Consider the following 24,892-nt stretch of genomic DNA (forward strand, 5'->3'; position numbering starts at 1 on the left):
AGAGCGCTAATGGAACGATATGAATATTTGCCACATTTGAATTTTGATCAGGCAGTAAGGAACAGACATGAGAACTAAATATAGAAATTGTGTAATAACAGCAATCTTATTTTTCTTGTAAGGTTTATTATGCAAAAAATGCAGATAAACCTTTATGTTTGTCATATCTTGTTTCAGAATTTTCTATCCAATTTTAATAAACTTTTAATTTGACTTGTTTACAAGTGATGTAACGATGAAAGTGGCACTCGGTAGTAATTCATCGTGACGTCATTTTGTAGTCCATTTGACCTCGGTTGCCGGAGAATCCATTTGGTGTGATAAGCTAAGCTGCTGAAAGTTGTGTAACAAGGAAAACAAAAGGACACAGCTCCCGGGAGGACTCGTACATTTCAGTTATATAGACTAGAGGGTCTCTCCCCACACATCATCCCTCCAAGTCCTGATTTTGAATTATCATCCGGCAAAAATGTTTTCACTGTCAACGTCGTTTCAGGCACAGCAGGTAAGCCGACTGCTGCTTTTTGATTAGCTAGCTACAGTGTGCTCTTTTGAAAACCTATTTGTCTCTTCGCTATATTGTCAGTATTGCCGAGTAATGACTGTTGTTTGGGGTTAAAGCAATAAGAAGGCCTTTCTATCGTTGTTTATGTCATGTCTTCTGTTGTGGTCAATGACAACTCAGCTCGGCTAATGTTAGCATTAACAAGTCAACGGTAGATTCCCCTTAATCAGCCCATGCTTACGTCACGTTGTCCTCGTAAGCAGGGAGTCCTGACACACTGTGTACCTGCGATTATGACTTAACCTCCAGGTGTATCTGTCAAGAGCTGGGCTCTAAGTACATTGAAAGGTGCTAATTTAATATTCTTAGAGTCGAGGTTACATAACTCGCATACATTTGTCGCGTGAGGCCATACTGCTCTCTGTGAGGCGGAGAGCAGAGTCAGTCAGAGTCAACATGAGTAACACTTGGTCCTGTCTTGAAAATTCACCTGAAATCCAGCAAAACTGAAATACTTTTCTAAACATTAGCATATGTGAACATCCAGTACGTAAATTCTAATACATGCTAGATTATACATATCACCATGTGTTGAGTGACTGCTCTTCACCCTCCTCTGTTTGTGTATCTGATAGATGATACTGCCCGTCAGCCAGCTCATCAATGCCCTCCACTCTCTGAAGAACTCGGCCACAGCTTCAGTCCAGACCCTGCACAGAGACCTCATTCCAGAGCACAATTCATTTCTAAAAGAGGTGAGATGGACACTACGACTACATGACATGCCCCCAGAGTACTGAAGCAGGTCTCACTTCTGCAGTATATCTGTCATGTGTTCTTTTCATCATCTCTGAAAAATTATGTCTAGCAAAGTGTTTTTAAAAGCTCTAAAGCCACTTACCTACACATGGGTCATTGTTTCCATGATTATCGTCTCACAAAGGCGTCTGTAACCTACTTCTGTTACCCTTCCTTCACAGCCCAATGTGAGTCTGAGGGATCTCGGCCTGTCAGAGATCAGGGTGAGTCAGCTGGACGAGTTGGTCAGCAGGTTACTGCCTACACCGGGACCAGAAGAACCTCCTGCCATTCCTTCACCATGGAGGACGAGTCACGTGTCTGCAGACAGCTTCTTCCACAACAAGCATGGTGAGCAGCTCCGGGCCATCGAGCTGAAAGACAACCCATCTTTATTGTGTTCAAAGAAAATGACCCAAGGATTTCTTTATCATAAGACAGCCAGATGCGAGTGAATTTGATTAGAATTTGAAATCCTGGTGGGCAAGTCGCTCTGTGGGTTGGTTGCTCTGCTGATCACAAATAACTTCCACTGCCATTACCTGGAGTCAATCATCTGAGCGTAGTGAGCCTGAAGGCATCATCATAGCAGAGAGAGAGCAGCTCATTGGGCCCAACGATACCAGTTCAGCTGTTAGCTGAAGCAATAAGACAATAGGGATAAGATAAACACAGTTTGGGTTGGCTTGCTGGCTGTTGCTTTTGTTTTGAAAGTAAACATGTTGAACTTTTCAGAAAGATGTGCTTGTCACTGTTAATTTCAATGTGACAACTCTCAACCCTGAGTATGTGAGACTATTTTGTTAGTTAAGAAAACAAATTTTGCACATTTGTTGATACAGCATATCGTGTGAAGTGAAGAGGTTTTTGCACTTTCTGTCTGACAGGGTTTTCACACAGAAGATTGGGGGTTTTTGGCTCCCCAATATTCCACAGACAATACCACAGTCCTCTAAAAGAAGTCTGCTCAGAGCTACAATTCCTGCCTGGTAAGAAACTGACTTTGACTACCTAACTGGCTGTGTGTTATCTGTGTGTGTGAACGGCTTGACGTGTAATGTTTTTGGTTGTCCGTGTGTGTCTCTCTTTAGTATGGGTCCAGAGTCGGGGTTTCAAGACACTTAGATCAAAGACCAGACGAATGAATGAATCTGGATATGACGCTCCAGTGGAGTCTGAGCCCTACACACCAGCCTTCATGAAGGTCAGCATGTTACTGCAGAATTGCAGCAGTTTTTAAAATGTGTTTAACAGAAAGGTTAAAAGGGCCAATGTGTGAAAGTAGCTTGAAGCTTCTGTTCTTTAACACAGGGATTGCTTCAGAAAGAAAAGGGACCAGAGGCGCAATCACTGGACCATCTGCTTACACAAAAGAACCTCCCAGAGCACCAGCACGAGGCCTTCAAGACGGGTTTCACAGAGGGGTTCATGAGGTCTCAGGCCTTCACTCAGAGAACACAAGGCACGTGTAACAGTTGCAGCAGGTTTTCACTGGGTGGCAGTGTTGAGTTAAAACACAGACATCCCATGATTGACATGAAGGACTCCTAACCAGCTTTCATCTGTGCTTTGTTTTGACAGACTCTCTGAGGAGAACCAGGTTGGTCCTGTTTGTCCTCCTCCTCCTTGGTATTTATGGCTTGTCCAGAACCCCCTTCCTCTCGGGTAAAGGCTCCTTTTCTGATGCTGGTTTGTTTCAGTTTTAATTCTTTCTGGTGCTTGAAAATGAACCCACAACTCTACATGCACACAGCAAATGGAACAGAGCTTGTTAGTGTCTATTTTCAGCTTACATGCTGATGTAATATGTTTTTAACACATAATTTTACAGTACAGCTGATAAGACATGTCCTGTGGTGTGCATGTAGAGCTGGGCTGATTGTTCTGTTTGTGCCACTGTGTAGTAGTACTTCTATATTTATAAAAACAAACCATGTGTGTTAATGCCAATGTGCTAGAACTGTTTGAATAACGAAGTGATAAATGTGAATAGTGTTGCGGTAAACACATTGTAAGCAGCAGTTATCCTGTCTGACACTGTAAAGAAGCTTTTCCAGTGTTTCTGTACTGAACCAGCTCTTTTGGGTTCCACAGTGAGGTTCCGCACCACATCTGGACTTGACTCAGCAGTCGACCCCGTCCAGATGAAGAATGTGACATTCGAGCATGTCAAAGGAGTGGAGGAGGCAAAGAACGAATTACAAGATGTTGTGGAGTTTCTCAAGAACCCCCAGAAGTTCACTGTTCTGGGTGGAAAGCTGCCAAAAGGTGTTATATTTTAGATTGTCTCCACATGTTCCGTTTCCTCTGTTTTATCGTCCAATGGGGATAGTCTAATCTTCAAACTTATATTTTTTGATATGCTGTTGTCTTATCCTAACTAATTTCCGCTGTTATCCTCTCAGGGATCCTCCTTGTTGGTCCACCAGGCACAGGAAAGACTCTGTTAGCACGGGCTGTGGCTGGGGAGGCCGATGTGCCTTTCTACTACGCCTCCGGCTCAGAGTTTGATGAGATGTTCGTGGGCGTTGGTGCGAGCCGAATCAGGAACCTTTTCAGTAAGTTTGCTGGATGTGAGAAAATGTTAATAAGCAGTTGAGGATGCGGCCAAACAACTCAAATCCCCCTTTTTTCATGGTTTGTAGAAGAGGCAAAAGCGAATGCTCCCTGTGTCATCTTCATTGACGAGCTGGACAGCGTTGGTGGGAAGAGGATTGAGTCTCCCATGCATCCCTATTCCAGACAAACCATCAACCAGCTGCTGGCTGAAATGGACGGGTCAGTTTTCTGCCTTTGACATCGTTAAAACTGCAAAGTGTGAAGAAAATGCTGTGAAGAGCTGTCACTTCCTGTCGCTAATGTTTTGGTATTTTACAGGTTTAAACCAAATGAAGGTGTCATTGTTGTTGGTGCTACAAACTTCGCAGAGGCTTTGGATAAGTATGTTTACAGTTCAAACACTAATATTTTTATTCATTCACTTAGACTTTAATTTGCCTTGTTACATAAAATGACCTATTGCTGAAATAAGGCCAATCCCCACAGTATGCAGAGGTACTTCATGTACACAATGATACTAAGAAATGAGATACAAAGAAATTGTTGTATAATGAACTGAAAACCCAAGACTTGACACACTCGAAGCTCTTCGAAATGCATCATATTTGATGAAAGTAGTACAAGTGTGTCACATTTCCTCAGTTACTTATTGCAAACTGACGCTGCTCCTGAGGAAGAGCATTCTGAGACACAACAAGGACAGAAGGAAATGTAACAGCTCAGTAGTTTCACTTGGCGTTTGGGTTTTAAAGCCTTAAAGTTAAGTCTTTTAGCAAAAATTAAGAATCTATGGACACTGAAACTTAATCAACACGACTTTGCTACTACTTTCCAGTGCTCTGGTGAGGCCAGGGAGGTTTGACATGCAGGTAACGGTCCCTCGCCCAGACGTGAAAGGACGCACTGAAATCCTCAACTGGTACCTCTCCAAGATCAAAGTGGACCCTGGTAGGTCTCAGTCTAAACTATTCTAAAATGGTTAAGAGTATTTTGTCTCACTAATATCTCAGAAAACAAATCCTCCAGATTTTCAGAAAGATCAAAGTATTTGATCCAAAGCTCTCTACACCCGTGAGAATACCTTTGTTTGCCACCTGTAAAGGCTGCCATTGTCTCTTGAACACTGACCACCTTTTATAAAGAGGGCATTTTCCTTTGTGTTACAGCGGTGAATGCAGAGATTATTGCCCGAGGCACTGTGGGCTTTTCTGGGGCAGAGCTGGAGAACCTGGTCAACCAGGCAGCCCTGAAGGCAGCCGTGGACGAGAAAGAGATGGTCACAATGAAGGAACTGGAATTCGCAAAGGACAAGATCCTCATGGGTGAATACACGCAGTGTTTAGATCCGCTCACGTCACGTCACATGAGACAGATTACCTCGACACACTCGAGTTAGGAGGCAGGAAGAATGTTAGCGGGACATAACGTGAATGAGAGTTAATGCTGCAATCGCTTAAAATCCTTTTTGTTTTGTCCTCGCCGTACCAGGCCCTGAGAGGAAGAGCGTTGAAATCGACAAGAAGAACAAGACCATCACAGCCTACCATGAGTCCGGTCATGCCATTGTTGCCTATTTCACCAAAGATGCAATGCCCATCAATAAGGCCACTATCATGCCTCGAGGCCCAACTCTTGGCCATGTGAGCTTTCTTCTTGTGACTTCACAATAGATCTCATACTTCTTACCAGCACAGTGTGTCATTTTCTTCAAACTGAACCTAAAGCTAATCAGCATTGTCCCGGTCTCTGTCCTCTAGGTGTCCATGCTCCCAGAAAATGACCGTTGGAGCGAGACACGAGCTCAGCTGCTGGCTCAGATGGACGTCAGTATGGGCGGCCGAGTAGCGGAGGAGCTCATCTTTGGAGATGACTACATCACCACGGGTGCGGGAATTAGAAAACTTGATTTACTTGATGCTCAGGAGTCATTTCAGAGCCAGAAATACTGTTAAGATAAACTACTTAACCCATATTGTACAACCAGAACTTTTAAAGTTTAGACGAAACAACATTTTGAGAGTGTGGAGCTTCTGACCTCAGAACTGCCACATTAAAAAAAAATTATAGCACATGCCTGATTATATTGACTGAACGCTTTGGTCATTTTGTACACAAAAGTAATTTCAGTTGTCATTGTTTTGCATTTTAGGAGCATCCAGCGATTTCGATGGAGCAACCAAAATAGCGAAAATGATGGTGACCAGATTCGGCATGAGTGACAAGGTAAAACTTGAATTTGTGTGGTTGATGGGTGAATTTTGATCTCTCCAGTGACAAAGAAAACTCTTTCACGAAACAGTGCTTCTCTGGAGCTTTTACTGTATGCACTGCTATAGTGCTGGACCTTTATTTGCAGTATATACAGTACAACAAAGTGTTTGCACGAAGCCAAGTGTGAATGTACAAATTAATGTCATTTCTGAGCATGTGCATAATAACATTCATGCTTCTGAGTTTGGTGGCACATTCTTACAAATCTAATTTGCTTCTTTGTGTCATTTTTCCTACCTGACCCACTTGAGGGTGGTCCTCTAGTCCTCTAACATTACTTTCATCTGAGACAGTTAAACTCTGTCTAACTAGGGTTCTAAAAGACTATCCCAGCATATAATGATCAATAAGTGACTAAATTGAGAGAAATCTGTTGTTCATTCAAGCTAAAGATGCAGTTTGTGCTTCGTTGCAGCTTGGTGTCATGACCTACGGTGACATAACCAAGCAGAGCCCAGAGACACAAGCTGCCATCGAACAGGAAGTCAGAGTTTTACTTAAGGTGAGAGCAACAGTGTTTAATTAATAGAGATCATTTCCACCATTTCTTTCTGTATCCATTTCTCATTCACCGATCTTTCTCTTCCATCCAGGACTCATATGAACGTGCTAAAAACATCCTGAAAACTTACAGCAAGGAACACAAGACACTAGCTGACGCCCTGTTAAGATATGAAACTCTGGATGCCAAAGAGATCCAGATGGTGCTAGAGGGCAAATCACTGGACCACCAGATACCTCAGTAGACATTTTAGACTCTTGTATCGTGTACATATATGAAGCTGTGCAATTGTGCACAGGCCTTTTGGAGGCCTTGGATTTCATCTGTTTGTATCCCTCTTATTATCAATGTGAAGATGACACTGAAATGAGTAAGTTTCAGCCCCTTATATACATTTTTATTTGATTAATTTTCATTAGACTTTCATTTCCTGTGGAGACGACTTCCAGTTTAACAGCAATTTTAAAGGCACTTCAGTTCAATTGGATGAAAATAAATGTGCACAAGTTTGCCTCCAACAGTTCACAGAGACATTTGAGGTTTCGTTAGGAGCTTGTTGTCCTCTACTCTCAATGACTTCTGTAGTAGTTTTATACATCAGAGTCATATTTGATATCATAACAAGGTTATAAATCAAATGAATTTGACAAAGATCATGGTTAATTAAGGTAGATGATTTATTTGATGTGTCTATGTCTCATTTTAAATTCGTGCAGACCGGTGAACACCATAGGACCTTAAAGTACCTCAATCTAGAATGTACCATTTGGCTGTAGCAGTAGTACAGATGATACCACTGTTCATTGTTGAACTCTTCATATGAGAGTTTTTTCTCTAAATGATGATGTCTTTCAGTTGCATGGACCATACGCTATCTATTTTCTGTGTTCTTATTTATTTAAGTGCCCAAAGATGTGTCCTCTTTTTCTTTTTTTGAAAGTAGTGATAGGCCCTCATACCCTATTTTAAGCTCACCTGTAACAGATAAATGAGGGGAAATGTATATACTGTAAGCGTGTGAAAGGATTGGCTTTGTGCTTCTGTTTGTTTCCAGGCCAACGGCCATCTTGAAGCTCAAATAAAGGTTACCCTTACCCATGAAAGTGTTGTTAAGTATGGCCCTGTCTTCTTTATTTTATTATATTCTTTATTTCTTCTAACACCTGATTAATGAAGTCATATCCATCTTAACACTATTTCAGGAACCTCTATGATTAAAAACGTTTCCTTTTCCTTTGAGGGAGGATGTGGCCACAGGTTGCAGTCAAAAAGGACTTTGAAGTGTGCGAGTGATAATTAGTCTCTTAGAGTACACTGTGCTCTTTTGTCAATCTGCAAAGGCAACAAGAACAATAGCTTGTTTACTGCTGCCTTTGAATGATCTTAACTTACAGTGTATTTAGTTCCAGATGAAGCCAACTGAGATGCAACAAGCCGGGGCATTGTTGTGTCCTCTTGTCCCTTTTCATTGATGCCCAGAGCAATGTTTTATAAAGGGAAGGAGGAGGTACAGAAGCACTAGTTCTGACCAAAGCAGCAACCAGGACTGACCATTAGGCTTCACTATGGAGAAGCGTGAAATTCCACTTTGGTTTCTAGAATAAATCAACCAAGACTCCAGAGCTACTTCACTACCAAAGGAACAATGGAGGACGCAGAGGATGACATAGCTGTTGTTGGGATTGGATGCAATTTTCCTGGAGGTTTGACTCAAATGTGACACTGTCACAAGCATTTTGAATATCTCTGAGCTGATTTTTATGCAGCTGTCAATACATGAATTATAGGTATTGTGGTTCATTTTATTTTAGGTGAAGGGTTGGACAATTTCTGGAAGGTCCTGTTGGAGGGGAAGAACTGTGTTGTGGATATTCCAGCAGAGAGGTTTGACACCACTCTCTGGTATGATGCAGATGATAGCAAACCTGGAAAGACACAGACAACCAAAGCAGCTCTCATAGAAGGGTAAGCATAATCTGTTTAGACAGAGATAAAGTGTTAATCTTTCTACTGAGAGATATTTGAATTATGATAGATCTGCTGTTCTCATATTTTAGGTTTAATGAGTTTGATCACAAGTTTTATGGCATCACTGAAGCAGAGGCTGATTTCATGGACCCTCAGCAGAAACTCCTCCTGCAGTGTACATACAGGGCGTTAGAAGATGGAGGAATTGCTATGGAAAGCATCAGTGGAAGCAGAACTGGAGTTTACATAGGTGACCTCTATTGTTCAACGACACTTAAAACTCTTAAAACTCATTTAAAACTCCAAGCAAAATTTCATAATGCACAAAATGTGACATACTCTGTTTTTCTAATGGTGTTGCAGGTCTCATGAACAGGGATTACGAGATGCTCCAAAGTAACAGTTCTACTACAATAAGCCACTACAATGGCACTGGAACGGCAATGAGTGTGGCTGCCAATAGAATTTCCTTCACCTTTAATCTCACTGGCCCTTCCTTTGCCATCGACAGCGCCTGTTCTTCGTCTCTGGTGGCTCTACATTTAGCCCGGCAGGCTATAAAGCAAGGTATGTGGCTCTCTTTCACCAATAAATGCCATACCTAAAAGCAAGCTAATCACATTTAAGTGTTACACCTTTCACTCCAATCCATTTCATCTAGGAGACTGCGAGATGGCTCTGTGTGGAGGTGTCAGCTGTATAATAGAGCCAAGAGTGTTTGTTGCTCTCAGCAAGGCGAAGATGATCTCACCTGAAGGGACCAGCAAACCTTTTTGCAGCACAGCAGATGGCTATGGTAGAGGCGAGGGCTGCGGCGTAGTTCTCCTGAAGCCTCTGAGAAAAGTAAGCAAGCATTGAGTTTATTTTTTTACAGTCTTTTCACTTCATTGAGAAATTGCATACAGTGTGTGACAGTGTGACTTTCTATACAAAGGCCATAAAAGACTGCAACAAAATATGGGGTATCATCAGCAAAACAGCCGTCAACCAAGATGGACACTCAGTCACTCCAATCACCAAACCATCCATGATTCAACAACAGGAGCTGTTGCAAAGAATCTACTCAGAGTCTGATCTTGCAAATGTCCAATATGTAGAGGCGCATGGGACTGGAACCCCAGTTGGAGATCCTACAGAGGCAGGAAGCATCTCAAACATCATTGCTAAAGCCAGACCTCCCGGTTCGGCAATGCTGCGGATTGGCTCTGTGAAGGGCAACATTGGACATACAGAATCTGCAGCTGGAGTGGCCGGACTCATCAAGGTACTCTTAATGATGAAGCATGAGACCATTGTTCCCTCAGTTTTCTACTCAGATGATAGTGCCAATGTAGATGTCAAAGCTCTGAGTATAAGTATTCCTTTTAAAGTTGAACCATGGGAGACAAATGAGTCTTCAAAAAGGGTAGCTGGGATCAACAGCTTTGGGTTTGGAGGCACAAATGCACATGTGATTGTAAGAGAGTACAGACAGACTACCGTTTCCACACAGATCCCAAAATGCTGTCCCAAACTCTTTGTAATATCTGCAGCCTCTGAGAAATCATTTATCCTATCCCTCACTGACACCCACCAGAGGCTTTGTAGCGGTCAAACAGTTGACATACAGGCATTGTCATACACTTCAGCATGTGGACGGAGTCATTCTAGACACAAATACAGGAAAGCCTTTCTGACATCTTCTCTCTCAGATTTACAACATCAACTGACATCTGCACTGCAAACAAAGTTTGAGTCAGTAAGGTCTGACATCCAGGTGGTCTTTGTGTTTTGTGGAAACGGGGTTGCTTACAGGGGTATGTGCAAGCAGCTGAGAGAGGTTCCTGTTTTCAGAGATAAGGTCAGAGAAGTTGAGAAGCTCTTCCAGACTCATAAAAGCATCAACATTGGTCAATGGCTTGCTGGTGAGTATGATAATGATGATTTCAGCCAGCCAAATGTGGTCCAGCCTCTTCTTTTTGCAATTCAGGTTGGCATTGCCACTCTCCTAAAGCAATGGGGTGTCAAACCGGATGCCGTGCTTGGACACTCTGTTGGTGAGGTTGCTGCTGCTCACTGTTCTGGTCTCTTGTCTCTTGAGGACGCAGTGAAAGTGTTGCACCACCGCAGTATTCTTCAGAGCAAGGTCACAGGAGGGAAAATGCTTATTGTTAGTAATGTGGTGGTAGAAAAGGTATTGAAAATCCTTGCAGCCTTTTCTGGAAAAATTTGTGTTGCAGCGTTCAATAGCCCCCAGTCCTGCACTCTATCAGGGGATGCAGATGCTATAGACATCCTCCATCAGAAGCTGAAGAATGAGCTTACAGAGAAAAATCTCTTCCTCCATGAGTTAGATGTGCCAGCTGCATACCATAGCCATATGATGGATCCTATACTAGATGATGTTGAGAAAAGTATTGATACTTTGGATGCCAACAACAAGGAGTGCAAACTTTTTTCAACTGTGACTGGAGACAGTTATTCAGATGGTGACTTTAGGACAGGCAAGTACTGGGCAAGGAACATCCGAGAACCTGTTTTGTTTGAACAAACACTGCGTGCTGCCACCAAAGGCAAGCAATCACGGAGAAACGTCGTCTTCGTGGAGATTGGACCTCGTAGGGCCCTCCAAAGGAACATACATGAGACTTTGGGAAGTAACACCATAGTTCTTTCTTCTGTCCAGCCAGGGAGAGATTATGACACAGTCTTGTCTACAGTAGCAAAACTATTTGAACTGGGCATCCATGTGGACTGGCATCAGATCTACAGGGGTCATGAGACACTGCCCACAGCTCTTCCGGTGTATCAGTTTGACAAAACAAAGAAGGAATTGAAATTTGAAGCTATTAGAGGAGGTGATCAATCATCTACTTTTTCTCCACATCCACTCATATCCCAGCTGGGCAACAAGGACTACACATGCAACCTCTCATTAGATACCACACCATATCTCTGGGACCATAAAAACAATGGTGTACCCATTGTGCCAGGTGCACTGTTTGTCGAACTAGCTTATGCCTCAGTGATGGCAAGTTTAAAGCCAAAGAAACCTGTTTCTCTGTTCCAACTCAGTGTAAGATTTGAGAGTCTGTTTACACTAATCTCAAACTCTAATCAGTTGAAAGTGACACTGGAACATGCAGACAATGCAGCTTCATTTAAAATACACTCCGCTGTGGCAACACATGCTGCAGGCACATGCAGATATACAGATGGCAGACCACTGTTAGAAGAACCTACCATTTGTCTTGACGCGATTTCCCAAAGGTGCAAATTGGTCTTGAAGAGAAAACAGATTTATTCAATTCTTTCTCAGGCAGGATTTGAATATGGCTCTGTCTTCAAACAGATTGATGATGTGCATTTTGGGGATGAATTCAACGAAGCTGTGACAGCAATTCAAGTTCCTGGTGAACTCCTAAAACACCTTCATGACTATTTCATTCACCCTGTGTTATTGGACTATTTCTTGCAAATGACTGCTGTTGTAGCTATCAGACAGCAAACAGCCAAGCGGGGAATCCCCTCAGCTATCGGTAGTGTAGCCATATCAGGACCACTACAAGAAGAAATGGTCATGTACTTACGAGCGACTCAAGAGACTCCAGACTTCCTTGATGTATGTGGAAGCTTTTCCACCACAGAGGGTCATGTACTGGTGGAACTTAAGGGGGTGAGAGTCTCATTTTTAGGCAATTGCTCAAATGCTCTTCAGTCATGGTTCTTCCACAATGAAATAATTGCAATTCCTGACAAGAGAGACTTGCAAAACTGTCAAATAAAAGCAATAGTTTTTGAAGACAAACTTGGCATTGCTAAAGGCCTCAGGCCATACATACACACAGAGTCAGTACTTGTGGAGAGCAGAGAACATTGGATGGCAGACCAAGTTCGAAATGTAGTGGTCCACTCACTTAACGCCAGTGTGGATTTGGAAAATGTTCTCTTCCTCTGGGGTGTTGAGGATCTCAGTCACTTGTCATCTGAGAAGATGCTTGAGTCCTTGGTGACTTGCTGTGAGCTATTTCGCCAGATTGTTTTAGCACTGAAAGACAGCAAACGTTCTTGCACTGTCTGGGTCATAACCTATAGATCAACAGAAATGATTGTGGACCATGTTAGCCCTGGTTTTGTGTTGTCTGGTATGACAAGGGCTTGTGCAGCAGAGATGGTAGGTCTCTCTTTTCACTTGATTGACCTTGCTTCTGTGACCAGTGAAGACCTTCAAATGCTGGTTCAAGTCATAAATACCTGCAAAGAACAAGAGGTCACAATCACCAAAGGGCAAGCATCAACAACAAGAATAGCACGAACCCCCATGAGGGATGGAGCTTTATGTGAGGGTGATATACCCTCAGTATATGAGAGTGACTTTGTTCTACAGACAACTGATCCATACAGAATGACTCACTTGTCTGCTATTCCCTATGACACAAATTTAAATCCTGTCCAAAAGAAGTCAGTTGAGATTCAGTTAACCAATGTATGCGTGCATTCATCTGACTACTTTCCTGTCACCACTTCACATTTGGATTTTGGCAAGACAATGTATTGGAACAAGCAAACGTTTGAGAATCATAAGCTTCTTGCTTTAGATTTTAGTGGCATTGTCACAGCTGTTGCAAAAGATGTTTCTAAACTAAAAGTGGGGGATCACATTGCCTCATGTTATCCAGTAGCTGCCACTGCAAAGATTATGATTCCTGAAGCTATGTGCTACAGCACAAAGAGACTCCCAGTTCTGAGAGAGACTCCATGTGTGTCTTACTTCGTATTGGCATGGGATATCCTGCAGAGAATCCTGTCTAATGTAAAACAACAGCACAGAAAGCTTGTCATTATCTCCTCCAGCTCAGCCTCTGCTCTGATGAAGGTTTTGGCTCTGACAGCAAACAGGTCAGGCTGGCATGTCTCCTGTCTGCTTCATTCCAGAGAACAACCTCTACATTGTGCTGGCAGTCATGCAGTTGTTTTTCTGCCTCCATTTGATCACATTTGGCGGGGGGTGTATGACAACAGTGAACATGATAGACATGTTATTTTTGTATGTAGCAATCACATGTCATCCTTACTCTCAGCAAACCTGTTTGCACTGAAGAATAAACACATGCATGTGCATAAACTTGATGTAGTTAATATTCTCCAGAGAGCCAATCTGCAAGAACAACACAGGAATATCTCTAATTGGCTTATGTCTTTGGGCTTTGATAACATTTCCCTACCTTTGAAAACAGAGACTTTTCAATTATCAAGCACAAAAGAGCCTAAGACCAAGGCAGATGTTGAGTCCTACTTCACAACAAAGACAGTGCAGCAAGTTGTTCTACATCACAGACAATCTGATTGTCCATTGTCAGATATCCCTTTGCTTTCAAGGCCTGGACAACTCTTTAAACAAAGCTGTGTTTATATTGTAACTGGAGGGCTCTCTGGTTTGGGACTTGAGACGGTGAAGTTCATTGCCCATAATGGAGGAGGTTGTATTGCAACACTGTGCAGAAGTCCTCTGACCGATGAAATGCAGTTTGAAATGGAACTTCTCCAGAGAAGATATGGAGTGACAATCATGAATGTCCAATGTGACGTTTCTCTGTCGATGCAGGTATTGGACGCCATCTCAAAGATTGAACAAAGATTCTCCTCTTGTCCAATCAAAGGTGTGTTTCACAGTGCTGCAGTATTACATGATGCATTGATTGAAACCCTTGATCACTCCTTATTCCAAAAGGTGCTGCAGCCCAAAGTGAGTGGGGCCCTAAACCTTCACTATGCAACACTTCACAGTAAACTAGATTTCTTTGTGTGCTATTCCTCCATCTCTTCATTCATCGGAAATCCCTCACAAAGTAACTATGCAGCAGCCAATTCTTTCCTCGACACATTCTGTCATTATCGGAGAAGCCTTGGACTTGCTGGACAGTCCATCAACTGGGGTCCTTTGAACCTTGGTCTCTTGTTGAACAAAGACCATTTCCAAAAGTTCCTGGAGGCAAAAGGGATGATGACAATGGATGTTTGTGACATTCAAGAGGTGCTACAACAGTGTCTTCTGCTGAACAGACCACAACAAGTCATATGCAAGTTCAACTTCAGAAATCTTTACATTCATGTGCTTTCACAAAATGTATCTCTCAGAGAGCGGCTGTCAGCTTTAGTGGAAATGGAGCTTAAAAATGATATAAGTAATGAACCCAGGGTTCAGTATTTGCCCTCCAAACATGAATGTGTGAGAGCAATTGTCAGTGACATCAGCAATGTTAGCATAGATGAGCTGAATGATGACTCTCCTATGTGTGCACTAGGTATTGACTCGATGTTGGCCATGACTCTACAGAATCAGATTTTCCAAGAGACAGGTGTGAATGTACCTTTGGTTAGAATACTGGATCCCAACAGTACACTGGCCACTTTGGAAACAATTGTAAAGAACAATGGATAATTTCACATACTACATCAAAGAATACTTTTAACTCTTGAATGAAGAGTAAGAAGGGGTTTTGTGAATGCATGAAAAAGCTTGGAATTGGTTCTCAAACCAGTCAAACTTGTTGAACTCTTTGCCGAAGGCTTGTTTACACAACCCTATAATATTTTCTTGTAGTTAGTAAGAATATATTATGGTTATGACTGACATCTTTGCTAAGTCAGAACTTTTTGAACACAATGCTGTACTTGTTTCTGTTTTCAGCTGTAATGTGCACATTCATGTTGCTGAAGTTCTCTGTAGAAGATCTGTACATAACTGTGAATGTCACTGTGTAATTCTTACACTTCCTGATCTGTTAAGAACCAAGTGTTGCTAGTCAGCTTATAGTTTTATGTAAAAAATGCTTGATTATGTCTTAAATGTTGTTGCAGAACAAGTGAATGAGACAGGAATAAAGGGTAAAGCTTGTGTTTTTTTCTGCTTTAACTACTATCAACCAGTCAGACTAAAACCAACAATTAATTTGTTCTACAAGCAAGCATTGTCTGTGTAGCTGAAGCCTGATATAGGTTATATCTCCACTGTCTTCACTGAATTGCTTATTTGTGAGGTCCGTTTTGTTGTTGTGGGTGCTATAAACACATAACACAACAGATAACTGTATCTGGCTTCACTTCATTGTGGTAGCAATCTCCTCTGGGAGAACACATTCCTCGTCCACATGATGTGATAAATTGGTTGTTCGAACAGCTAAAGGCTCACTAATCATATATGACCTCAATTCAACATTTATGGGACATGCCATAATAAAGTACAATATGTTCTTTTCCATCATCATCATAAAGGCAATATCAGAGCACTAGCAGTGATAACAACTGAGTGAGGAGAGATGAGCGAATGAAAAACAGGCATGTCAAAGTAGGTTGATGTCAGTATTATGATGACCAAGCCATGTGATGTACTTAAAAAATTACAGACAAGTGTTCGTTTGAAATTTATTGAAAATTAATGAAATAATAAAAAAGAAATTACCCTCAATGATTCACTAGTTCTATCAGCATTTAACAATAATCATGTATGTCATTGTAAATAAACAGAAAAAGTAAAATTGTGACCAAAAAAAAAAAAATCCATTTAAAATGGGACATCTCCAAAAACGGAGTAAAATAACAGTGTATGATCACAACATATAAAAATACAATATCAAAATGAACCAAAACAATAACCAGAGTCATTTACATTTACAAAAAAGACAACAGAATAGGTGAAATACAGTATGAACATGTGGCATAAACACAAGAATGCTGTAGCATTGTAATGGCTATCATAAGCTTTCTATTGAATCAAATGACAAAATGTTCAATACTATAGTATTTTGAATTTCTTGTTTACATTTCTGTACGTGCATTTGTCACTTCTACAGTCTGGTAGAATCCTCATTCATGTCTCCAACTGGAAGAGGCTCATCACTGAAATTTTCACCCTCATCCGCTTCACTCAGTATAGCTACCACTGTTGATAATGTGGCATTTGGATCCAACAGTTTAACCAAAGGCACATTCACACCTCTCTCCTGAAAGATGAGATTCTGCAGAGTCATGGCCTGCATGGAGTCAATCCCTAAGGACAAAAGAGGTGATTCATCGTTCAGCTCACTTTTATCCATGCCAATGGTCTCACAAAGTAGAGAGACAACGTACTCTTTTGGTGGGACAGATTCAGTTTGTTTGGTTTGAGAATCTGTCTCCTTGGATTTTTGGAAAGCCTCCTCTACCAATGCAGACAGGCGCATGGTCAAGGCCATATTTTGAGAGAGGATGTTGTACCGGATGTTTCTGAAGTGAAACCTGCAAACAGCTTGTTGGGGTCGATTGAGCACAAGGCATTGCTCCAGACTTTTATGAATCTCAGCCACATCCAACACCATCATCCCCTTTGCCTCCAAAAACCGCTGGAAATGTTCCTTGTTCAAGAGGAGACCGAGGTTTAGAGCTCCCCAGTTGATAGACTGTCCCGGCAGCCCGAGTTTGCGCCGGTACTGACAGAACATGTCGAGGAATGTGTTTGCGGCTGCATAGTTTGTTTGTGATGCGTTTCCCAGAAATGCTGAGATGGAGGAGTAACATACAAAGTAATCCAAATGACAGTGCTGTGTTGCATGGTGCAAATTCAGTGCACCATTTACTTTGGGTTTGAGGACTTTCTCATAAAGAGATCTGTCAAGTGTCTCAATCAGCCCATCATGCAGGACAACTGCACTGTGAAACACTCCTCTGATTGGACAACCAGGGAATTTCTGGCCAATGAAACTGATAACCTTGCGCACAGACTCAGACACAGATATGTCACACTCTGTGGTAGTGATGTAGTTTCCACACTGTTTCTCCACATTTTTTATCTCTTGCTGCACTTCTGGTGTGGGCTTGCTCCTGGAGAGTATTACAATGTATTCGCCCCCTCTCTGCGAGATGAACTTGACGGTTTCAAAGCCCAGACCAGAAAGACCACCTGCCACTATATACACTGCTCTCTTTTGGAAAAGCTGTTTTTTCGTTGGCAGCAATGGAATGTCAGATAGTGTACAGCTGATATCTTTTTCCAGAACCACAACAGCCAGCTTTTTTGAGTTGAAGTATGACTGTTGTTTCTCTGAATTACTGCCCTCAATGCTTTTCATTTTCTCACTCTGAAAGGTAAAGCTTTCAAGAGCAAATTTCCTGCTCAAACTCAAGGACTTCAGCCAGTGATAAATGTGTCGCCTTTCCACACTCAAGGATCCCGTTTGCAAAATGACTGACATCTGAATTATCTGCACACGAACACTTTCCTTTGCAATTTGGAACACATCCTGAGCAAGCAAACTCTGAATCTGAGAGTCACAGATCAAGACAACATGTTGGACACCGGGAAAGTTGCAAATTTTTGCAATCAGAGATTCATCAAATGGAGGCAGGATGACAAATGCATCCATTTGATTGAAATTTACAGAAGAGCCATTGCACTGTGTGCCAACAATCACATTCCAACCTGACTTGTAAGAAGTGAGTGCCAAGACTTTCATCAGAGTAGAATCAGGCACAGAGGATATGATTCCTAGATTATGTTTTGCTCTGGGCAAGGCTCTATGCAGAATCTCCCATGCTAGCACAAAGTAGGAGACACAGGGTGTTTTTTGAAAGAATGGAAACCACTTGGTGCTGTAGCACACATCCTCTGGAACTCTGACCTTGCTGGCTGCCACCACAGGATAACAGGAAGCAACGTGATCTCCTACTTTCACTTTCCTGACATTTTTTCCAACTGCTGTTACAATACCACTGAAATCAAGAGCCAGTAGCTTGTGGTTCTGTGATGAGTGTTTGTTCCAGTACAGTGTCTGGCCAAATTTCAGATGTGAGGCACTGACAGGGAAGTAATCAGATGAATGAACACATATTTTAGTAGGTCGAATTTCAACTGATGTATCACTTATTGGCTGGGCCTCCTCAAAATGAATGGCACTCAGTTGAGACATCTTATGTGCGTCAGCTGTTTGAAGGAAGTACGGCTTAGATATAGTAGAGGTAAGGCTACCCTCTGATCTGTCAATGATTTCATGTGGACTACGGACAATGGAAGGTTTTAGAATCAGTCCATCTTTTATCACCAACTCTGGATACTTTCTGCAAGGACAAGATCTTAGAACTTCAGAAAGAGCTGCAATGTCCTTTGCAGAGATAGTGCTTATATCAATCAGCTGAACTGAAAGATCTGGTATTTCTGCAGCAAAAGATCTTGTCATACCAGTGACAGCAAAATCTGCACTTATGTGGTCAACTGTAATGTCAGATGAACAGTAGGTGACTGCTCTGATGGAGTTTGGGAAGCATATTCGCTTTAGTTCAACGACTATTTGGCGGAAAATCTCACAGCAGCTTGCCAGTTTCTGTAGGACATCATCAGCTGCCAGTGAAGTGAGGTTGTCTTTACCCCACAAAAATAAGACCTCATCAAAGTTTTTCTCAACATCTGTTATATTGAGATTTGCCAAGACAGAAGGAAATCCATCTCTCAAGATATCTTTTGCATATGTGAAGGAAACATATCTTGACATCGAGTCCAAATATTGTTGCAGGCCTTTAGAGATCCCTATATGGTCGCAGAAGACCAAGGCCTTAGGAGGAGGAGCAGATGTGATGCCTCTAGGGATAACACTGAAGTCATTATGATAGAAATACTCCTCAACCACTTGAGAGTGGCTGCCAAGATACTTGATCATCACATGCTTCACCTCAACCAACACTCTTCCTTCTTTATCTGCAAAACAACCACAAACCTCAAAGTGATCAGCGCCCACATCAGTTGCTCTAAGATAGGCAATCATCTCATCTTGCAAGGGTTCAGAGACTGTCAAACTTCCTATTTTCACAGGAAATCCTGGTCTACCAGCAAAAATATGCTCTGGGAATAATGTAACTGGGAGAAGCTGCATCAGAAAATCCAACACAACAGGATGAATGTAGTAGTCATGCAACTGAGACTGCAGTTCTTCTGGAACTGTGACAACTGCATAAGCCTCCTTGAGATCTTCTCCATAGTGCACATCCCCCTTATTCTGGAAGACCTCTCCATACTGAAAGCCTCCTTGAGAGAGATAGCCATAGAACTCCTGAGAACTCATTACAGATTTGCATCTTTTGTAGATGGAGCTTAGTGAAAAGCATTGCTCCTCAATCAGCCTCTCTTTCTTTGAAACCACTGTGCCTGATGCATATGTTGCAGATGGGGAGAGGACCATGAACCTAGTTTCGTTCTCTGTTTGTTCTAGCTGCAACTTCATTTCAGGTGAATTCTGGGTTAAAACAAATGGATTGTGAAAATTAACACTGAGCTGTAGTGAGCTGAGCGGTACTTTCGGTTTGGCACTGGCCATGAATGCAGCTAAACCCAATTCAGCATAGAAGGCACCAGGGATGATGGGTACATCATTGTGCTTGTGCTCTTTCAGGTAGAACGACGAGTCCGACTTTAGATCACAGCTAAAAAGGTTGCTTTTGCTTCCTGTCTGACAGAGCACAGGATGATTACTTGCTGTGGTTTTCTGTGCTGCACCAGTGATGACATCTCTGTCTGAGCAATCAAACTGGTATTTTGGAAAAGGCAGTGGTATTGTCTCATATCCTGTGTAGAAGGTGTTCCAGTTTACATGGACACCCAGTTCAAACAGCTTAGAAACAATGGACGTTATAGTTTCATGATCTTTCTCTGGCTGCACCGATGCAAGAACAGCTGTGTCATTACCCAGAGATTCCACGATGTTTCTCTGTAGTGCCCTTCTTGGTCCTATCTCAACAAAGACTGTCTTCTTCTTTCCTTTAGTTGCTGACCTCACTGCCTGCTCAAAAGCTACTGGTTCACGAATGTTTCTAGCCCAGTATTCCCCTGTACAGAAATCACCCTGCTGGACTTCCTTGCCTGTCACTGTTGAGAACAACTCTGTGTTGAGCTCATTCATCTGCAAGAAGCCCATTGTCTTCTTGATTTCTGGCAGTATTGGGTCCATCATGTGGCTGTGGTAAGCAGAAGGGACATCCAGTATACGAAGGAACAGACTGTTGCCTGAGGTGCTTAGCTCCTTATGGAAGATCTCAATTGCATCTGCATCACCTGAGAGGGTGCAGGACTGCGGGCTGTTGAAAGCAGCAAGGCAAATTCTACCAGAGTAAGGAGTGAGAAGAGCAGTTACCTCTGATACGGCCATGTTGCTGATCACAAGCATCTTCCCCCCCGTGACTTTGCACTGGAGAGTGCTGCGGAAATAGATCACTTTTAGTGCATCCTCAAGTGACAAAAGGCCAGAACAGTGAGCGGCTGCCACCTCGCCAACGGAGTGTCCAAGTATTGCATCAGGCTTGACACCCCGGTGTCTGAGGACAGTGGTAATGCCAACTTGGATAGCGAAGAGAAGTGGTTGGACAACATGCGGGCTTTTGAAATCACTACCCTCAAAATCACTCTCAAGTCTGTGCAAGATGTTCAGCGTACTCAGTCTTTGGAAAAGCTGTGCAATCTCTTTGATCTTATCCCTGAAAACAGGCTCGTGTTTTAGTAGTTGTTTGCACATGCCATGGTAAGTGACACCATTCCCACAAAAGACAAACACTAGCCTTGGATGTGAGTAGGATGGGCTGATATTTTTTCCTACAGTGGCACTTAACTTTTCTTTAAGATCAACTATAGATGAAACCACCATGGCCTTTCTGTATTTATGTTTTAGATGGCTCCTTCTACAAGCTGATGTGTACAACAGAGAATCTAGATCAACTTGGCTACCTGCTTCTAGCTGTTTAATGGTGTCTTCCATCATCAGAGTAAGAGATTTTGTTGAATTTGCTGACATGACAAAATATCTTGCCTGTTTCCTATCATTCTTTTGCTCAATGCATGACTGTTTGTGCTGTTTGACCATGGCATGTGCATTTGTACCCCCAAAGCCAAAGTTATTCACTCCTGCAATCCTTGCACCAGATGCTTCCCACTTCTCTGCTTCCTTAGGGACTTTAATGTTCAGGGCTTTGGTATCTACACTAGCAGCCTCCTCGGAGTAGAAAACAGAGGGAACAATGGTCTCATGCTTCATCATTAGCAGAACCTTAATGAGTCCTGCCACTCCAGCTGCAGATTCTGTATGTCCAATGTTGCCCTTCACAGAGCCAATCCGGAGTATCTCTGAACCAGGAGGTCTGGCTTTAGCAATGACATTTGAGATGCTTCGTGCTTCCGTTGGGTCTCCAACTGGGGTTCCAGTCCCATGTGCCTCTATGTACTGGACATTTGCAAGATCAGACTCTGAGTAGATTCTGCGCAAGAGTTCCTCTTGTTGTATCATGGAAGGTTTGGTGATTGGAGTGACTGAGTGTCCATCTTGGTTGACAGCTGTTTTGCTGACGATACCCCAGATGTGGTCATGGTCTTGTACAGCCTGCAAATCGACAACACGAGAAAATGTAACAATAAAGAGAGCAGAATGTGTTTAACATTGAGAAGTGTGTCATACTGGTATAGAATTGCATGCAAACAGAATATGGTGATATTTAATCCCAGTCCAAATCATATCAGAAAATGTTGTTTGTTGGACTTGTAAAGCAATGCTAAAGAGAAACAGGGCTAACAGGAACAAGGAAGTTGCTGACTAATATGACATTTATGGGTACTGTCCAAACTATTCAGTGTTTACAAGGAACGTATTGCTTAGATATGATAAGACGTTAAAAAAGAGAACAAGGAACATTTTTATTACTCTGCATACTCTGACCTTTTTCAGTGGTTTTAGGAGAACAACCCCGCAGCCCTCCCCTCTACCATAACCATCTGCTCTGTTGGAGAAAGGTTTGCTGGTCCCTTCAGGTGAGATCATCTTGGCCTTGCTGAGAGCAACAAACACTCTTGGCTCTATAATACAGTTGACCCCTCCACAAACAGCCATGTCACAATCTCCTGATAAGGTGAAACATAGCACACAATGATTTTGATAGACAAAAACTTTTTTAACATGCCTCCTTGTGATTTCCATCAGTTACTTTACAGGTTGCTCTACAAAAAGTCATTGACGTTAGTTATGACATACTCTACAGACCTTGTTTAATGGACTGGCAGGCAAGATGAAGAGCCACGAGAGATGATGAGCAGGCACAGTCTATGGACAGTGAGGGTCCAGTGAAGTTGAAGATGTAGGAAACCCGGTTTGCTGCAATACTCATGGCAAGCCCTGTGCCAGTCCAGTTGTTGATCACACTTGGGTGCACATGTGCAGCATTAGTCTCATAATCTCTGTTCATTAGGCCTATAGTAAAAGCAATAAAACCGGTCAAACTGAGAGTTAGATAACAGAACAGAAGCAAAACCGAAATTTAAACTAAGCCATTATTCTTAATGTTACACAAAACAATGAAGGGCCACTGATAACATCTTTTTACTGCCTTACCAAAGAACACCCCTGTCCTGGTCCCACTGGCCTTCTCCATAGGAATTCCAGCATTCTCTAAGGCCCTGTAGACACACTGAAGGAGCTGTTTCTGTTGAGGGTCCATTTGTTCCACTTCACTGTCACTGATGCCGAAAAACCTGTGGTCAAATTCATTGAACCTGAAAACATTCAAAACCATTAGATCAATTTTATGAACTGCAAAGTAGATCATGGTATGCCACTTTAATCAGAAGTGCAGCATAATTCATAATTTTAACTGACTTTTGCACCACACATTTCCTTCTCAAGGCAAGCATCAGATTCAGACTCATACAACAGCCCACACCTGGTGGAAATCTACAATCAGTGAAATCCTTAACAACAAGCTGCAAGAACACATGACAACCACTAAACATCAGAAATAGTTAAGAACATATATCAGCATTTTTATATATATGTTGCCAAGAGACACAGCATAAAGGCTTTTTAAGTTTGTCCCAAAAATAACCCAGTTTAAAGAGACAGTTTAAAAGTAAAAACTACAGAATTGGTCTGTTTTCATTTACTCACTACAAGAAAATTTATATTTAGGGGCTGAAGCACAAAACATTAATAATATAGAGGCTTAAGATGGAGCACAAATAACATCAAAAAGGAAGAAAGACGAGTCTATAAGACTGTCTATATACACATATAAAACATGTATGCAGACTAGACCAGTAAGGTTTAAAGACAGTACCCGTCAATGAGAGCAGCGCTGGCCGTGCGGGATTTACCCGCTTTGTTGTCATCAGGGTCATACCAGCTGGCCAAGTCAAATCTCCGTTTGGGAATTGGCACAGAACAGTTTCTCCCATCTAACAGAACCTTCCAGAAACTGTCGAGCCCTTCTCCTGTTTGGAAACACATATATTGTACTTAAGATCTCAATTAGGGTATTATACATTGTAGTAGGTAGTTCACACAAAAAAAGACCTTTTTTTTATTCTTCTAACAAGCATTTTATAACTGCGTGATTCCCTTCATATGCAAATCCACTAGTTATGGTGAAAAGGGTAGAAAATGTTTTCTGAAATTAAATACGGAATTAGCACACAACAACTTAATTTGAGACACATGCTTCTTTGGGATTAATTTTAGCAGCAGATTATTGCCAGTGATTTGAAAACGTTTTAGTCTGTCAAAGTCTTACTTTGTTTTACAAGATATTGTTCATTTATCTTAACGCATAATATGAGACACAGTGAGAAAACTGTAAAAGGCAAATTTGTCAATGAAACATTAAGAAACACAAAACAAAATTCAAATAGCGTACCGCCTGGAAAATTGCATCCGATGCCGACGACTGCGATCCCGTCTTCACCGTCTTCCATTCTGACTGAACATCACTAAGAAAGAAAAATCAAAAGTCTTTACTGCATCATCATGTCAGCATCACTCCTTCCAGCCGTCCCATCCAGAAATAAATAAAATGCTCAGCATTCTTTAAAGCGGTGTGATTAGTCCAGTTTTGTCATGCTCCAGTGCGTCCTTACATCCATACCGTTTGCCTTTCCCCTCAGCGATGGTATCACTGCCCGACTTATGGTTGCCTCTTATAGCCAGCTTCTTTTCTTTATTAAACATTAATGATTGACTGTATACGTGACCATGGAGATGTAGGACTTCAGCGCACACATTTATGGCGCTTTGCAAATGATTAGACCAAGTTCAGTGAGTACATCAATATATTGAACATTGGTGTGCGTCTGGGTCTTGTTTAATTGAATTTGAAATATTCTTATATTTTCTAACATTTGGGTAACTTCATGAATCTAAAAATAGTAATTTAGCACATTTAAGTTACTGTTAAGAAATAGTGTAAACATTTATGAGTCAACAATTTTATCATGACTCCAGTGCATGTAAGCGTATGGCCTTAATTTACCTGCCATT

General features: G+C 41.9%; 3 protein-coding genes across 4 annotated transcripts; 2 read left to right on the forward strand and 1 right to left on the reverse strand.

The window, feature by feature from the left end:
• The first annotated feature begins 285 nt into the window (after positions 1-285).
• On the forward strand, positions 286-7,731 carry LOC143339754 (ATP-dependent zinc metalloprotease YME1L1-like). Of its 2 annotated transcripts, none has more exons than XM_076761186.1 (18): positions 286-505; positions 1,141-1,260; positions 1,486-1,654; positions 2,191-2,292; positions 2,395-2,507; positions 2,615-2,765; positions 2,885-2,992; positions 3,398-3,571; positions 3,709-3,861; positions 3,949-4,081; positions 4,181-4,243; positions 4,698-4,810; positions 5,029-5,184; positions 5,351-5,502; positions 5,620-5,746; positions 6,012-6,085; positions 6,549-6,635; positions 6,727-7,731. In XM_076761186.1, exons 1-18 carry the CDS (start codon positions 470-472, stop codon positions 6,877-6,879), a joined length of 2,184 nt encoding a protein of 727 aa, XP_076617301.1. In that variant the 5' UTR covers positions 286-469; the 3' UTR covers positions 6,880-7,731. The 2 variants fall into 2 exon arrangements, with proteins under 2 accessions (XP_076617301.1, XP_076617302.1); XM_076761187.1 differs by having other exon boundaries at positions 2,885-2,968.
• A 549-nt stretch (positions 7,732-8,280) lies between these two features.
• On the forward strand, positions 8,281-15,323 carry pks1 (polyketide synthase 1). The gene is made up of 6 exons (XM_076761749.1): positions 8,281-8,338; positions 8,447-8,600; positions 8,693-8,853; positions 8,967-9,170; positions 9,265-9,446; positions 9,538-15,323. Exons 1-6 carry the CDS (start codon positions 8,281-8,283, stop codon positions 15,022-15,024), a joined length of 6,246 nt encoding a protein of 2,081 aa, XP_076617864.1. The 3' UTR covers positions 15,025-15,323.
• A 1,106-nt stretch (positions 15,324-16,429) lies between these two features.
• On the reverse strand, positions 16,430-24,330 carry LOC143340136 (phenolphthiocerol/phthiocerol polyketide synthase subunit C-like). The gene is made up of 6 exons (XM_076761767.1): positions 24,273-24,330; positions 23,697-23,850; positions 22,976-23,136; positions 22,628-22,834; positions 22,307-22,488; positions 16,430-21,973 (listed from the first exon to the last, which is right to left on the reverse strand). The coding sequence occupies exons 1-6, from the start codon at positions 24,328-24,330 to the stop codon at positions 16,430-16,432; spliced, it is 6,306 nt and encodes a 2,101-aa protein (XP_076617882.1).
• Positions 24,331-24,892: the final 562 nt, after the last annotated feature.

Source organism: Chaetodon auriga, chromosome 21 (assembly GCF_051107435.1).
Source record: "Chaetodon auriga isolate fChaAug3 chromosome 21, fChaAug3.hap1, whole genome shotgun sequence".
Classification (NCBI taxonomy): Eukaryota; Metazoa; Chordata; class Actinopteri; order Chaetodontiformes; family Chaetodontidae; genus Chaetodon; species Chaetodon auriga.

Bases quoted from the DNA above. Each gene is read 5' to 3' on its own strand.
- LOC143340136 (XM_076761767.1), bottom strand. From the start codon at position 24,330: ATGGAAGACGGTGAAGACGGGATCGCAGTCGTCGGCATCGGATGCAAT. The intron at 23,851-24,272 runs GTACGCTATTTG...GTTTCCAAACAG, and splicing joins CGGATGCAATTTTCCAGGCG to GAGAAGGGCTCGACAGTTTC. The intron at 23,137-23,696 runs GTACTGTCTTTA...GAATGTTTTCAG, and splicing joins AGCGCTGCTCTCATTGACGG to GTTCAATGAATTTGACCACA.
- pks1 (XM_076761749.1), top strand. From the start codon at position 8,281: ATGGAGGACGCAGAGGATGACATAGCTGTTGTTGGGATTGGATGCAAT. The intron at 9,171-9,264 runs GTATGTGGCTCT...CATTTCATCTAG, and splicing joins CCGGCAGGCTATAAAGCAAG to GAGACTGCGAGATGGCTCTG. The intron at 9,447-9,537 runs GTAAGCAAGCAT...TTCTATACAAAG, and splicing joins TCCTGAAGCCTCTGAGAAAA to GCCATAAAAGACTGCAACAA.
- LOC143339754 (XM_076761186.1), top strand. From the start codon at position 470: ATGTTTTCACTGTCAACGTCGTTTCAGGCACAGCAG. The intron at 5,185-5,350 runs GTGAATACACGC...TCGCCGTACCAG, and splicing joins AAAGGACAAGATCCTCATGG to GCCCTGAGAGGAAGAGCGTT. The intron at 6,086-6,548 runs GTAAAACTTGAA...GCTTCGTTGCAG, and splicing joins GATTCGGCATGAGTGACAAG to CTTGGTGTCATGACCTACGG.